The 17,321-nt window shown below is 40.2% G+C and overlaps 1 protein-coding gene across 1 annotated transcript; it reads left to right on the top strand.

Annotated features, from left to right (window-relative positions):
- Positions 1–1,927: 1,927 nt before the first annotated feature.
- Positions 1,928–13,232, top strand: C1H19orf18 (chromosome 1 C19orf18 homolog). The gene is made up of 7 exons (XM_006996822.4): positions 1,928–2,162; positions 2,269–2,364; positions 5,360–5,401; positions 7,093–7,188; positions 9,566–9,668; positions 11,587–11,747; positions 12,756–13,232. The coding sequence occupies exons 1-7, from the start codon at positions 2,045–2,047 to the stop codon at positions 12,926–12,928; spliced, it is 789 nt and encodes a 262-aa protein (XP_006996884.2). The 5' UTR covers positions 1,928–2,044; the 3' UTR covers positions 12,929–13,232.
- Positions 13,233–17,321: the final 4,089 nt, after the last annotated feature.

Here is a 17,321-nt window from a genome sequence, read left to right as displayed (position 1 = left end):
CCACAGTCCCTGCATCTATGGCTCAGGAAAAATCACAGAATTGGAGCAGAGAATTTGTAACAGGAAAGATATCAAGAAGCCTGCTGTGAGATCATCTCTCCTAGAAATGATAAAAAACATAACAAGACCTGAACAATGGTATTATCAATAGACACACTGACAAGGAAGAGAGAAAATCTCACAGGATCCTGTCCCTAGACAAAGAGCTATAGGCAGCTAATGACTGCTGAGAGAAGGAGAATTAGCCAGGGATGAGCCCCTTAACTGTTTTTATCTGATTCATCTAGCATAGTTCCAGGGACAGATCTGATTGTCATCAGTGAGGGAGTGAAGAAAAGACAGACAGATACAGGGACATGCAGGAAAGCTGGCTTTGGCATTGGCATCCTCTGCTCTTTGCTGGAGACACCTCAGCACCCTGGAAGCTAAGTGTGCTTATTATGTGGAGTTGAAATGAGAGGTAGTGTTACTGCATACAGCTGAACAAGGAGGAGGCACGACTATCATATACGGTTTTGGAGGCAGGGTTTGTGTTATATGAATGGATCAAAGAGACAGATTTTTCTGATCTTGGTAGGATCAGTCTCTGGAGGAGAGCAGTCTTCAGGTCATAAACATCTGAGTGAAGAAAGCTTTGGCAGACATTTTTCTGCATACACAGTCAACATCCACACTTGGACCACAGGAATGCTTTGCCATGTCTTTGAGCCTCACCTTCCTGGGCAGGGGTTGTGTGTGTTGAGGGGAGGGGGCTTGCCATTCCTCAATAGGTTTAAGGCTCTGAGGTCCTTGAAATGGGCATGCCTATGTCAAGAGCATATATTCATTCACTCAGGTCTTCACTAACTTAGGGCTTTCTTCTCTCCCTACAGTTATCTAATACAAGGTGGTCAGCCCCATTGTATGATCATAAACACAATAAAACAGACTGAACAAGTTGTACTTGTATATTGGTCTCTCTCTATTGTCTGTCTGTCTATCTATCATCTATCTATCTATCTATCTATCTATCTATCTATCTATCTATCTATCTATCTATCTATCATCTGTCATCTCTGTCTATCATCTATTTATCATCTGTCATCTCTATCTATCTATCTATCTATCTGTCTGTCTATCTATCATTTATCACCTGTCATCTCTATCATCTATTTATCATCTGTCATATCTATCTATCTATCTATCTATCTATCTATCTATCTATCTATCTATCATGTGTATAACATGTATGTACATATATATGCAACAGTAATACATTATACATAACAAGAAAACAGAATATCAGTTTGAGGGTGGTGGGACATGGGAGGAAAGAAAGGGCAGGGGAAAGTGATATAATTATATTTTAATTTAAAAATGTATTAAGTTTAAAAAAGAGGGTTGGCACAATTATGATCAAAGTATATTATATATTTGTGTATTTACATATTATATAGTTCTGTAAGTATAAGAATTTGTGAATGAATAAATAAAAAATAAGGTTTAGAATTGAGACTTTTTTTTTTCAAAATGTGAGCCTCGACTACAATACAGTCTACTGCTTTCTAGCAGCCTTCTAGGTTTTATTGTTGTGATTTATTTTGAGACAAGGTTTCATGCAGCCCAGGCTGGCCTTGAACTTTCTAACTTGTTATATAGCTGAGGATGACCTCAAACTGCTGAACCTTCCACCTGTACCCCCTAAGTGCTGGGATTATACATGTGTGGCATGGCAGCTAGCATCTGTCACTTTCTTATGATTTATCACACTGAATCAAGACTCTTGACCACCTCCTCCCTAATCTGCAATCTCCCTGAAGGTAGGAGCCTGGTCTCTTTCCTGTCTGCCTTACCATAGGACACCTGGCTCAATTAGTCAGTCTCCTTGGCTGCTCTGGTTCTAGGAAGGAATTCCAGGGCCACATGGTAAGCTGACCTCATACTGAGCTCTAAATCAGAACCCAAACATTCCATGAGCGGCAGAGTGTCTCACTGCTCCAGTTGCTGGGCTGTTAGATAAGTATTTCTTTCTCATGTATGAAAAAGAACTGGTAATTTTAGAATAATGAACAAGGTTCAGAGTTCTATGTTTTTATTTTGGTGTTTATTGGAATGCCTACTTCATGTCTGCTTACCTTATGTAGATGAGCTTTATCCTTTTGGGAAAGCAGCAGGCTTACCAGGTAGCTTCAGCAATGACCTTTCTCATTTCAGGGGGACTAAAGACTTGTTTCTAGGGAAATAAAAGGAAGTTAATTACATTTCACTGCTACAAGTTTTCTTTTCAAGGGAGTGTACAGTTACCAACACCAAAAGCGCCTGTGGAAAAACCTGGAGGCCCCAGTTCAATAGCTCGAGAAAACGCGATAACCGTAACGCCTACAAGTAAGTCATTGCCTTACTTATTGAGGTGAGGATAAGAACTGGATGGTGTGTGTGTGTGTGTGTGTGTGTGTGTGTGTGTGTGTGTATGTGTGTGTGTGTGTGTGTGTGTGTCTGTGTCTGTGTTATGTGTGTGTGCATGTGCATATGTGGGGTTTGTGTGTGTGTGGTGTGGTGTGTGTATGTGGTGTATTGTATGTGTATGGTATGTGTGGTGTATGTGTGTGTGTGCATGCATGTGTGGCATGTATTGTGTATATATGTGGTGTGTGGGTGTGGTATATATACATATGTGGTATATATGTGTGTGTTGTAGTATGAATATGTCTTGAGTATTTGCTAGTAGTGAAGTCTAGAGAGAGTTAGACAAACATTGAAAGGAAATCAAATACTCTGTGCCTCAGTGTGCTTCATGTTTCTCATGAAGGGCTACTGTTTTCTTCCATTGCCTTTCACTTTAATAAGTGTGCAGAGCAAACTTGAGTCTATCTCGATTCTATGAATGACTTCAGTTGTAATTTGCTGTACATGTTTCAGTGGTTTATCGAGCTCACGGGTCCAGACACAGAAGCTTTGCAAAGATCCTGCATTATTTATAATCCTCTGTACTTTCTGGGCTCATTTTTAAAAATTCACTATACAGCCCAGGCTGGCCTGCAATTCAGAACCCTGTCTTGTCAGCCTCCCAAATGCTAGAATTATAGACATGTGCCATTTGTCTCCTAGGCTGTGGTTTTTAATTTAAGAAGAAAGATCATGGCCCTGGGTTTGGTCCTTAGCTCTGGAAAAGAAAAGAACAAAAACCATTTATCTTTTAAAATTTAAATTTGTATTTCTTTTCTAAAAGTTTTATACATGTATGCAATGTTTCTTAATTATACCCACCCCTCTTTCTGTTGCTCCTTCTCTGTACAGTACCCTCATTACATCTCACCCCAAAGCTTTGTGTCTTCCATTTATAATTTGAATTAATTTTTTCGAACTTCAGAGTCCAGTTAGTGCTCATGTGGTACAGGGTCATTTACCAAGGCATTGGGAACCCAACATGGGCAACAATCATAAAGAAAAGTGACTGTTCACCTCCTAATGAATATCAACTTCCAATAAAATCCTCAGTTGGGGTGGGGCCTTCGAAGCCCTTCTTCCTCCATGCTGGAAGTTTTAATTGACATGATTGTGTACAGATAATCACAGCTGCTGTTCATGAGTGCAAGAACCATGTTATGTCCAGAGGATAACATTTCACAACATGCGTCACATCTTCTGGTTTTCTTGCCCCCTTCTTCCCCAGTGTTCTCTAAGCTTTAAGATGTGTGTGTGTGTGTGTGTGTGTGTGTGTGTGTGTGTGTGTGTGTGTGTGTATGTGTATAGTTAATAACAGATATATCGTTGTTGTTGGTTTTACTCTTTTGGGGGCCCACCACCCATCTCCAAATAAATACACACATAGACCATAGACTTATTATTACGTATAAATGCCCAATCTTAGCTTGGTTTGTTTCTTGCCAGATTTTCTTAACTTTAGCCCATCTACCTTTGCCTCTGGGCTTTTACCTTTCTCTATTTTTGTACACCTTTCTTTCTTACTCCATTGCTGGTTGTGTAGCTGGGTGGCTGGTCCCTGATGTCCTCATCTCCTTATTCTCTTGCTCTCTCTTTCTCTCCTCCCAGATTTCTCCTTCTATATATTCTCCTTGCCTGCCAACCCTGCCTGTCCTTTCTCTTGCCTTGCTATTGGCCATTCTTTATTAGACCATCAGGAGTTTTACAGTAACACAGCTTCACAGAGTTAAACTGTGAGGTTAAACTGCAAATACAACATAAACAAAAATAACACACATTTAAACAATATTCTACAACATACCATCTATAGCTGAGCACCTACAGGCATATATTTCTATCAGTTTGAACAGTAATGCATCTATGCATTAACCACTGCTTACTGCAACAAGAAGCTTATTTGACTCAGGTTGTGGGCAGCACAAATATATGGGTATACGCATAAGGGCGGAACTAGAGAGATAGATCAGTGGTTAAGAGAGCTGGCTGCTCTTCAGAGGACCCAGGTTTGATTTCCAGCACCCACATGATGGCTAATAACTGTAACATCAATTCCAGGGGACCTCTTCTGAACTCCTTGGACACCAGGCATGCATGGGGTATACCTACATCTTTGTCATTGTCATACCAGTGGGCAGATCTTGCCTGGAAGATCAATATTGTAGCATGCAGGGTCCAGTGCTGGGTGTCCTTCCAATCCCATCAGTGTACATAGCACCTTCCAGCACTTTGAAAGCCAGTTAGCAGCAAGAGAGTTTCCTGTTCAGTTCAAAGTTATAAGAAATCATTTGGCCAGACTTTGTGGTTCACATTTTAAGACCCAGTACTCAGAAGGCCGGGGCAGATAGATGATTCTCTTCAGTTCCAGACCCTGTAGGGATACTTAGTGGCACTCGTTCTTAAAAAACAAAAACAAAAACCAACAACAACTACAAAAAAAGATAAATAATTTATCTTAAAACAGTGGAACTGAGCCTGATGATCTTTGAAGTCATGTATGTCTCCCCATAAGAGAAGAATGGAATTTCACTTCTATACAAGGGAGAGGCTATGCCAATGATACAGTCACATCTCATCTGTGTCCGAGGAAAGGCTATTATTGATGGCTTCACTGGCCCTCACTCCCTGTCTTTGTGATAAATCACAACAGCTTTCAACTCTGTCTTTTCATGTCCTTATCCTGGAAGGGAGTGTCTCAGGTCACATGACTGTAAAACCTCACAGTCACAAACTAAAGCAGGAGATATAAATAGGATACCATAATTTTGGCAAACTTATATGCCTGCAAGATACTGGGATAGATTTATTAACATTTATATTTTTTACTATCTGGAAACACTGTGTTGACATCCTTGTCTATTACCAAATTATTTCCCCATTTTCCTAAATCTGTCTTAAATTGGTGTCTTCTCTTGGGTCCCATTCAATGGCCTTCTAGGTGGATCAACTCTGAAGCCCTCAGAATCCCAGACAAGTAAAGGTGAGTGAGGGAACTGGGAGTAGAGGTGGGACCCATGACATTGCCCAGGCTGGTACGATGTGGAGCTCTGGAGGGAACTGGTATATATGATCACTAGTGTAGACAGTACCTAGGTGCAAAGTAGATAAAAACCACTCCCTTTGAAGAGTCGATTTGTGATGGTGCCACTTGATACTCACTAGGGATTAGCAGAGAGGCTGTAGACTACAGAGCACAGGCTGAGTAAGCACTCCAGCTCTCTTTGGGTGGCATAGAATATGCAACCATCCCTCACAGTCCTGTTGCTGATTTTCCAGGGCTTCTTTGCTCTTGGCTTTTCTGCTTGGAGCTTTCTCAAGACCGCTTGCCACAGAGTTCTCTTTAGATGAAAGGCCACCTTTCTTCCTTGCTGTTTTTCCCACCTTAGAAGTTCCTTTTGGTCTTTTATATCTGTTAAATAAATGCCTGTCAGGAGTTGATTCCTCACCCAGCATTCTTGTTTTGTACTTTTAATTTTTATTTTTTGATAATTTCATACATGAGTACTGTATTTATATAATTTTCATCCCCATCCTCTCCAATTCCTCCCATCCCCCCATCACTCCCTATAAAATTCACTTCTTTTAAAATTATTATTGTTATTGCACACACACACACATGCATCCTACTGAGTTCATTGTGCTGTTGGCATGCACATCTCTCTAAGGCTGACCACTTGAGATTGGATGACCAATATGGGGACTGGTCCCTGGAAAATTCAGATTCTGCCTATCTCCATAGCCATTGATGGTCTGAAGCTCTTCATCTATGGGCTGGGATTTGTGAAATGTCCTCATTCCAGGTTGGTATGTCAACTGGCATTGTCATTATGCAAGTATTGTTTAGGCAACCATAGTGTTGAGTCTTTGAAGAAGCATCTTCTCTGTCATGCCTAGAAGACACTATCTCCCAGCAGCATCCTGGTTCTTTGACTCCTACTAGTTTTTCTACCCCATCTTTTGAGATATTTTCTTTGTCTTGTGTGTAGTTGTTGCATTGTATATGTACCAGTTCAGATTGAACACCCCTAGTCCCTTAACCTTTGTATTTTGACCAGTTTGGATCTCTGCAATAGTCTTCTCACTCCCTATTTGTAGCAAACTTCACAAAAAATTCCCCAAACTCAGCATTTCCAGCTCTTTCCTCTTGTTTCTCAACCCTGCTTTAGTTATTGCCTCTCCCCAAGACTACTAATGCCTCCTTTGCCTAGGTCTCTTAGGCCTTCCCTCATGCCCAGGCTAGTGGGTAGTTTTCAGTTCTTATTATAATTAAACTGTCAAGAGCCCATGTTCTTTTTTTCTGCAGTGTTTCATTGTGAACAGTTGAAGGCGTACAGGAAGTCTGACAGGACTACAGAGTGGACCCCATGCACCACACGTCCCATGTGTGTAGCTAGTGCTTTACATTCCTGTTGTTTTCTTAGGCTTGGTTGACTTCTTCCACCGAGGTCTGAACATCAGGTCATTGTTCAGTTGTTAGAAAAACTCTCCTTTCAGTGGAGCAACAGGAAGAGAGAAAAGACCAAGTGTGGCACAAAAGGTAGTCACCTCAAGTGGTCAGGCTTCACAGGTGGCTGTCCAATATACATGCTTTCCCAACTGCTTTTGTTTAAAAGTATTTTTGTATAAAATAATATTTTGTACAAAATGATTCTTTTTATTTTTAAATTTCAGGAACATCACAGAATACTGATACACCTGAGCCGACAGAAATCTCTCATGAGTTCTTGGCACGTTCTGCAGTCCCCAGGTTCAACTCTTGGAATGCAGGTATCTGGGATTACACCATGAACTGCCCTGTAGTTTCTTCTTATTATAGCCTCTTACACCTTGAGACCATTAGGGCAATATCTTGATCATAAGCCAAGGTGACACATGGTAGGTGCCTGGTGACAAGAGTTACTATCAAGGGTTAGAATATCTGTGGGCAAGCAGTCAGTTTATCTACAGATTACAGGTTGCTATGGGTCGGTAAATCTATAGGTGATAGGTGTTGTTATAGTGACCATTACATCCATAGTGTAAGAATGAGGGCTCCAGTAGGAGGTGACCATAAGAAGAAAGTCTGGGGTTTGGGGAAGTAAAATTGAAAAAAATTAAAATTATTGCATTATTAATGAATTAAAATGTTTCTCTGTGTCTGTGTGTATATGGTGCCTGTGGATAGATGGACATCAGAGGACACCTTTCATACTTGATTCTCTCCTTTCACTCTGTAGGGGGATCAAACTTAAGTTGTTAGGTTTGGTGGCAGGTGCTTTTTTACCTACTGAGCCATCACTCCAGTCTCAAAATTGTTTCTGTACATATGGGCTCTGCAGTATCACATTAACATTTTCTTTTAGACAGGATCTGACTATGTAGCCTGAGCTGGCTCTGAACTCACGAAGATCCCCTTGTCTCTCTTTGCTTAGCGCTGAGATTAAAGGCATGTACTAGAATGCCTGGCAGTATTTTTCTCCTTTAAAAATTGATGCTCATTCAAAGACTAAGAATATGAAGAATAAGAATAAGAAGAAGAAGAGGAAGGAGGAAGAGGAGGAGGAGGAGGAGGAGGAGGAGAATGCCCATTCTTTGGGTCCCTTCTCTCTATTCTTCAGTTATTTTTCAGGATTCCAAGACTGAAATACTAGCTAGGGCTAGGTAGCAGGACAGACCCTCAAATGAGGTCAGCAATGTTGCATGGCATCTCCTCAATGGAGGTGTTGTAGAAAGTATCAGTGTCTTGAAGAGTTCTCTTGTCTTCTTTTATTATGTATATTACTTTTCTGTTGCTGTGATACAATACCATGATCCAAATCAATTTATAGGAGGAAGAGTTTGGCTCTAGGCTCCAAAGGAGAGTCTGCAATCACAGGGGATACATGACAGTTAACATCCAGGACAGGAGAGAGAGAAAGAGAGAGAGAGAGAGAGAGAGAGAGAGAGAGAGAGAGAGAGAGAGAGAGAGAGAGAGAGAGAAAGAGAGAGAGACAGAGACAGAGACAGAGAGAGACAGAGAAAGAGAGGGGTCTTTGACTGCAAATGTGATACAGAGCTAGCCTCGGAATTTGTTAAAAATTAATTTTTAACTAAAAATTACACAATATATTTTGATCATATATCAAACTTCCTCCCAACTCTTCCTAGATCCTCCCCATCTCTGTACCCACCCAACGTTACAATCTCTTTCTCTAAAAATATTCCAAGCCCCCAAAACTAAAACTGAAAATCAAAACTATCAACAACAACAAAACAAAACCAGATAAGACAAATAATACCTAAACAAAAAGCACATTAAAAAGAACCGCATGGATTATGTCTTGTTTTGGCCAGCTTCTCCTGGGCATGGGGCCTGCCTTGGAGTGTGGTTGATATACACAGTGACACTTCATAGGAGAGAGCTGATTTTCCTCTCCCAGGAAGTATCAATCACAAATAAATTCTTGGATAGGGATGGGACTTTGTGTCCACTTCCTATTCTCATTTCCTGAGATTTTTATCTGGTTTAAACTTTGGTAGGTCTTGTACCTGCAGTTATAGTCTCTGTGAGTTCATATGTGTATCAACTCTATTGTGTCTGGAAAAGGCTTGTTTCTGTGGGTCATCCACCACTTTTGCCTTTTACAATCTTACTGCCTCCTCTTCTGCATAATCATTAGTATCACTCAGCTACAATAACTACAATACTACTTGTAACAGTGACGTACTTGCAAGATATGTTGGTGTAATAGTGGCAGAAATATCATGGGAGTAACCAACTACCTTTTGATTGGATTTAAGTTCCACTCCGTGAGATGGAGCCATACTTGACACTGCTCATGTGGCCAAGGACCAGATACTTAATAGGTCATGAGTCCCAGTGGAAAACCTGCTACTGTTATTCTGCTAACGGAACAGCAATAAAATGATATACTACTCTACCCATCGATTAGAGCACCACTTAACTCTTATCAGAGAGGTTTCTTGTGATAGCTTGGAATTAACATGGGGACCCACAACTGGACAACATACAGAGACTGAGAGACTTGGGAGCAGTCAGCCCTAAATGGGAGATGGCTAACCTCAGTATTTTTCAAAATTAGGGATGCCATTTGTAAAAGTATTGGCAATTTAGTGTTTGTTTCCTTTTTATTTTGTAACAAACTTCTTTTCTTTCCATTTTTAGTAATAATTCCACGTAGACCTGGTCTTGTTCATGTAATTTCAGTTTCAAGTATAGCCTTTGCTGTTGCCCTGATATGTGGACTCATAATCTCCTATATGATACAGTAAGTATATGCCTCCCCCATTCTTAACCAATAAGGCAGGAAATACACAAGGAAATTATTTAGTGTCAGAGGTTGGTGATGATGATGATGACGATGACATTTCTTCTAATTACTAAATTATTATGATCATACTACATTTCCAGACCAGTGTATTCCAAAGTGTGGATTGTTGGTTATGCTATGGAAGGAGGAGGAGGAAGAGGAAGAGGAGAAGGAGAAGAAAAGTAGGCCAGATTAAAATTTAGTGGAACTGAAATATCAGAACCTCCCCAGTGTTGGGGTTACAGGTGTGTACCAACACACGTGGCTTTTTATGTGGGTCCTTGAGATTTAACTGAGGTCCTCAGGCTAGGGTGACAGTCACTTGGCTGACTGACTGGCTTTTAGAATTTAGATATTGGGGTGAAACTCTTTTTTTTTTTTCTGAGACAGGGTCCCTCCGTGTAGTTTTGGTTCCTGTCCTGGATCTCACTCTGTAGACCAGGCTGGCCTCGAACTCACAGAGATCCTCCTGGCTCTGCCTCCCGAGTGCTGGGATTAAAGGCGTGTGCCACCACCACCCAGCTGGGGTGAAACTCTTATCTTTTAAAAATATTTACAATGTTTTTATTTCTTCATTGAGAGTTTCACACCACATACTTTAATCACATTGGTTGGAGCTTTTTCAAAGTGATGTGGTCATTTTGAAACTATTAAGCCAAAGTGGCATCATGCTATTTAGACCACATTCTGATTCAGTCTATAATTCTATTACATCCTCCCGAAACAGCCAAAGAAAGTACAAACTTCCTTTAAAGTTGGTGGCCACCTGACTATAGCAAATGAAGACATTTATAAAAAAGAAACTTAATTAAATTTTTTTTTATTTTATAATTTAATTTTACATATCAGCCACAGATTCCCTTGTCCTCACCCCCCCACCTTCCCCCCAGTCTACCCCCCATTCCCATCTCCTCCAGGGCAAAGACTCCCTTGGGGCTTCAGCTCAACCTGGTAGATTCAGTCCAGGTAGGTCCAGTCCCCTCCTCCCAGTCTGAGCAATCCATCTAGTATTTGAGATCTTCTGGGATCTAGAATTTACCAATTAGGTTAGATGGGCGGCCAATGAGCTGTAGTAATATGCCTGTCTCTGCCTGCTCAGTGTTGGGTTACAAGTATGTACCATCACATCTGACTTTTTATGTGGGTATTGGGGATTGAACTCAGGTCCTCAGCCTTGTATGACAAGCTCTTTACTGGCCAACCTGTCTGCTTAGCTCCAATTAAGTACAGGATCTATACTGGGCTAAGCCAGGGTTTTAGAGGCCCTGGAAAGGGAACTATCAGTAATATCCTACATTTATTTAAAATCTTGACATTTTGTTCATTGTGGCTTTTTCAGCATTAATTTTGTTTTATATCATATTGCATTGATAGTAATTTCTGTTGTAAATTCCTTGAATTTTGTAGCTAGTCAAGTATGTCACTCACATCCAGCCCTGCTTTAGTTATGAGGTTTGGGACTGTCAGAGTATTTGTTGACATGAATCAACTAGGCCAGATAAGAAATTTGAAGTCTCACATAAATGTATTTTTCTGCCTCTGTTCTCCATCTACCAACATGTATTAGCAATTCCTCTTGAGTCAAAAAATTCTATGATCTTGGCTGTAGTGATGACTGAGGGTTAAGAGCACTCTAGGTTCTTGCAGAGGACTGAGGTTTAGTTTCCAGTATCCTCATTGGGTGCTCACAACTGCTTGTAACTTCAGATCTAGGGAATCTGATGTTCTCCTCCCTGGTCTTCACAGGCACCTGACACCACCTCCCCTCCACATTATAAACACACATATAAATAAAACTTTAAAACCTTCAATATAAAGCAGGATGATTCACTCTAAAAAAAAATCTGCCCTAACATTCATCTCTATGCTTCTTCAGTCGGCTGGTAAAAGCTGAGGAAAAACAGCAGCTTGCAACATTGTATGAAAATGTCGAGATTCCACTTTTAGATGAAAAGGAGGTCTCTGAAGGTGATGTCCAGGCTGAGACTGATGAACCACATCCAGAGAATGAGGAACTGGGGAAGTTTATCGGTTCAGGTACTTTGTCCTGTCAGATCAAGGATGGGAATGAATGGTGGCTTAGTTTTTCAAAAGAATATAACTGGGATCAAATGGAGTCTGAGTTAAGGAAGATGGATGTTCATGATGTAGAAATGAAGCATTCTCATCACACCCCAGCGATCAATGGGTAGCTGTCTAGTTGCTTGATCCTCAATGTGGGCCAATTCCAAGAATCCATGACAGTGTTTAGAAAAAAACAACAACAACTTTGTTTTGAATGAAACTTTCCCTTGAACATATTGGTGCATTGTTCCTGTATCTAGAACATCTACAAGCAGACATTTCATTTGCCTCAGGCTGGTGTAGAAATGGGTTCCAGGTCCATACAACAAAAATCATTTCTCCCGGTGGAAGGACCCTATCTGAGACACAGGCATATTATAGATGCCTACATGTCATTGTGAGGAGAAGATGCCATAAATACTTCATATGCTTGATTTTGTAAAAGCTTTCAGGTTCAACATGTAAAGCTCAGTGTCTGGTCCCAATGCAGCAACATCCTCCACTTCCATCTTAAACAATTCTAGATGTGCCCAACCCAAAAGAGGCAGAGACTAAGAGCAGAAGTCATGATTGCTGCCTACTGAGGCTGACCACCTTTGTAAGCTGTGGAAAATATTTTCTAATGTCCTTTTATTACATTGGGTTACTGTGTATTTTAAAGGGTTGAACATAGAATGTAATAATTTTAAAATTCAAATTTCAGCTGAGGGTTGGTGTTTCACACATGAATTCAGAGTGCTTGTGAAGTGGTAGCAGGAAGGTGAATTCAAAGCCAGCAAGAGCTTGTTTCAAAAAACTAAACCAAACCAAACCAAAAACCAAAGTAAAATCTTAAAAATTTTACTATCCTTCTTAGATCAGTAACATTTATTATTCTCTGATAATGGCTTTATTTTTTTCTATGATTCCCCCCTCACTGCTTTGTCTTCATATCTATCCTCCCATTACTCCAACCTTGATAATATTGTTTCTATATTTCAGTTATTAGAACAAAAAGAAGGGAACACATTTTGAAGAAGAAAATGAAGGGAGAGCAAAATCTACCCACAGAGAATCCATTGGAGAGTTCAAATTATGCTGATCAAGTGGAGAGTCATGACAACGTGGAGAGTCATGACAGCATGGAGAAAGATGAAGAAGAGGAGAATCTATGAGAACAGAAGAAAGCTGTAGCATGTGCTAGACAATGTGGAGACCAGACTAAGACCAGATCACAGATGACTAAGAACATGAACAGGACTTAATTCCAGAGAACCTTGTTTCTTAGCTGTGATAGTCCACGAATAATTATAACTTAAGTAGAATATAGAAAACAACCTGAGTTCATTAACGATGACAAATTGTCAAGGATTTTCTTCTTTGGCTTCAGACCAGAAATAAAGCTTATTCCTTTATTTGAGGGAGCCTTCTTGACTGTGATAGCAAAATATTTTTTATTAAAAAAACTTTTCTAAGGGATGTTTCTATCAGATCCAGTCATTTATCTCAATGTTACACATGAAGGCACTGAGGATATCTTAATAAATATAGCACTAGATTAAGACATTGAGAACCTCAGTTGGTTCTCAGCTCTAATGAGGGAACTGAGGAGCTATATATCCAGTAAACATATGCAGTAGGCTGTGAGTAGCCAAGAGCTGTGGGAAGACAGAAGAGGCAAGTCTCATATAGGTCCAATCTTTTGACCTTTCAACACAATATTGTCATGTACAAAGTTCATGCTGGAGAATCAAGCAACAAAACAAAATATCACCAAAAAAAACCCATCAGTGTTTAAGTACAATTATTAGTGCATTGTACATTTTAGTTAGTACATTGTAGGTACATTGTTAAGTACAACCCAACAGTTTTGTGTTGGTTCCCATTCATTGCCATTCTGAGTGCAATTGCTTTGGAAAACAGTCTAGTCAGTCATTCCTATGAACACTGAGTTACTACATGAGCCAGCATATCTATTCCTACATATATATGTCCATACAAAAATTTGTACGTGTTTAAAACAGCATTATATAGCCAGGCATGAGAGCATATGCCTGTAGTCCCAGGACTTGGGAGGTGGTCACAGTAAGACTGGGCTATGAACAAACTCCAACTTATCCATATGATGGAATATTTCTCAGTAGTTAAGGGGGTGAAGTACTGATGTATACTCCACATATGTGTGTTCATAGTGAAAACATTGTACTGAGTGTAAGAAACTAGACACCTATTGTGTGATTTTGTTACACAAAACACCCATAAACGGCAAAGCCTATGGTTACAAGAGTAGATTTGGGGTTCTAGGGAACTGCAGATGAAGGTTGTATAGGCTTAATGGTAAGTTCCTGTCATTCAGTGTGGAGATTTGAAGACTTTTAGAAGTCTCCAGTGGTTTCTCACAGTCCCCAACTCTGTAGGCAGTCTTTTTACTGTGGCGATTGTTTCCTTTGCTACATACAAATACAGTCCTTGAAGGGCAGCTGTTCTGTTGTCAAATTTTCTTGGGCCCAGAATATGTCAGTAGAAGACAATATCCTGCTGACCAGTAACATGTATTGATCCAGTAAACATACGCTGTAGACCCTATTCCCGTTTTTGTATTCCATGGCTCTATTTCTTGAATAAAGCAAAAGTTTCTGGGCAACTCCATCCTGAATCAGAACCCAGATCCCTGATTCTGTAAACAGTTTCATGTACTCAGTTCTTCTGTTTATCAGTCACACATTTTCCTGTGGGCTATCTTCTCCCACAAAATGTATCAGATAATTAACAAGCATTTCCGTTCATGTGATTGGCATGGAACAGAGGTGGAAGAGACCACATTTTTTTGGGGGGGCAGGGGGGAGGCAGAATATTTCTGCACATCGTGACAGTTTGGATCTCTCAAGGGTTATTCTTCATAGGAAGCCCTCCTTGTGTGAAATGTAGCTTAGTCTCAAGAGAAATTTTATACTTGGCTGAGAACCAGCATCATGGGCTGGAACTACACATTGATGGAACATTTGGGAAACAATTACAGTTCACTACATATCTTCAACACTAAATGCAGCAGATTTGAGAAAAGAACTTCAGAAGCAAGGTGGACAAGGACTCTTTGCTGAACAGTTGCAGATTCCAAGTGTCTGAGAAGTCATCTAGCAGAGAGGCTGGGAATGACTTCCTCCTCAGCTCAGAACTTTTCTGACAAGTTACTCATACAGGGATGAAGTCCAATAACACATGTGAGAGAGCACTGGCATTTTCCACTGTGAAAGAGTCATTACAACTTGGAAGAGTATGTAAAGATGTAAAAGATGTTTGTAGCATGAATCTTAACAGGTCTTATTAATAAAAACAAACCTGAAGCCAGGTATTGGGTGAGCGCTGAAAGATCAGAGAAGCAGAACAAGCTACAGCTATCTCACCTCGCCAATTCCTCAGCTGATTTTGTTTCCTCAGACTGGAAGCTTCTTCCAGTATGAATCTCAGCTGAACTGCCTCTCAAAAACCTAAAAGCTTAACCAGGCCAAAAGCTTCTAGTTTCTGGTCTCTACGCCTTATATTACCTTTCTACTTTCTACCATCACTCCCTAGGATTAAAGGCTCACTTTGTGGCATTAAAGGAGTGAGTCACCATGCTTGGCTGTATCACACAGAGATCCAGGTAGATCTCTGCCTCTGGAATGCTAGGATTAAAGGCATGTGCTACCACTGCCTCTATGTTTCATGTTGTGGCCGTTCTGTTCTCTGAACCCAGATAAGTTTATTAGCGTGCACATAATTTCGGGGAACACAATACCACCACAGATGTTACAGTACAAGCTGTAGCCTCAATGGTTATCCAAGAATTCATACTTCAGAAAAGCTATATGAATATGGAAAATGCATCAAATCCTCCAAGCAAAGGCCTAGTCTCATTACCCACAACGAAGTTCACATGGGAGTAAGACCCCATCAATGTTACGAATATGGAAGATTATTTAGTAGGAAGTATGACATCTTTAGATAGAGAATTCACATGGAGCTTAAGAGTGAAGTGAATTGGGAAATCCTTTGTCTAAAGCTGCTACTTTTATTTTCTATTATTTTTATTTATTCTTCTCTCATATATTTTATTCCACTTCACATTCCCCCTCCTTCCTCTCCTCCCAGACCCTCCCCAACTTACTCTCTCCCCTAGATCTACTCCTCCTCCAGTTCCCATCAGAAAAGAGTAGGCTTCTCAGCAATATTAACCAAACATGGCATAACATGTTACAATAAGATTAGGTACATACTCTCATATCAAGGCTGGACAAGGCAATCCAGTATGAGAAAAAGGGTCCCCAAAGCAGGCAAAAGAGTCAGAGATACCCCACTCCCACCATTAGGAGTCCAATAAAACCACCAAACTAATAGCTGTAACATATTTGGAAAGGACCTAGGTCAGACCCATACAGGCTCCCTGATGGTCACTTCAGTCTCTGTGAGCCCCTTTGAGCCCTGGTTAGTTGATTCTGTGGGTCATGTTATTGTGGTGCTCTTGATCCTTCTGTCCCCTATAATCCTTCCTCCCCTTCTTTCATAGGATTTCTCATGTTTAGACCAACGTTTGGCAAAGCGGTTACTTACTAAACACCAGATAGTTCATACTAGAAAATGACCTCATGAGTGTAACAAATGTGGGAAATTTTTCACATAGAAGTCCCACCTCTTCTAACACCAGAGAATTCATAATGGTGTAAGATCTCATGAGTGTGATAAATGTGGAAAATTATTTAACAACAAATCCATTCTCATCATAAATGAAAGGGTTCACGCTGGAGACAGGCCTTATGAGTACACTGGATGTGGGAAGTCCTTTAGCAAGTGCTTTACTCTTGCTAGTCATTGGAGAAGTTGCATGGGAGAAAGGCTTTGTGAATGCAGTGAATGTAAGATATCCTTTAGCTACCACTCTAGTATATTAAACATGAAAGAGTTCACACTGTAAGGTACAAGAAGCATACAGAACACTATATAGACTGGGTGAGAAAAGAAATTCTCCGTAGTACATAATCAAAACATTAAATGTACAAAGCAAAGAAATAACACTAAAAACCTGCAAGAGAAAAGGACCAAGTAACATATGAAGGCAGACCTATTAGAATTATACCTGGTTTCTCAATGGAGACTCTAAAAGCCATAAGGGCCTGGGCAGATGTTCTACAGACTGTAAGAGACCACAAACACTAGCCCAGACTACTATGCCTGGCAAAACTTTCAATCACAATAGATAAAGAAAATAAGACATTGCATGACAAAACCAATTTCAGCATTATCTACCTATAAACTTAGTCCTAAGAATGTCCTGGAATGAAAACTCCATCATTAAGAGGTTAACTATATCCAAGAAAATACAAGGTATAAATAATACCAGACCAGCAAATCAAAAGAGGAATTACACAACACCTACCCCCCATGCCACTACCACCATCACCACCACCATCGCAATGACAGAATAAGAGGGATTCACAAAAAAAAATGCTTATTGAGATTTTTCAGTGCCAATAGTCTGAATTCCCTAATAAAATGACATAAACTAACAGAATGGATGAAAAACAGGATCCA

Source organism: Peromyscus maniculatus, chromosome 1, assembly GCF_049852395.1.
Source record: "Peromyscus maniculatus bairdii isolate BWxNUB_F1_BW_parent chromosome 1, HU_Pman_BW_mat_3.1, whole genome shotgun sequence".
NCBI lineage: Eukaryota > Metazoa > Chordata > Mammalia > Rodentia > Cricetidae > Peromyscus > Peromyscus maniculatus.
Note: the sequence above shows the minus strand (reverse complement) of the source record. Positions and strands in the feature narration are given on the sequence as shown.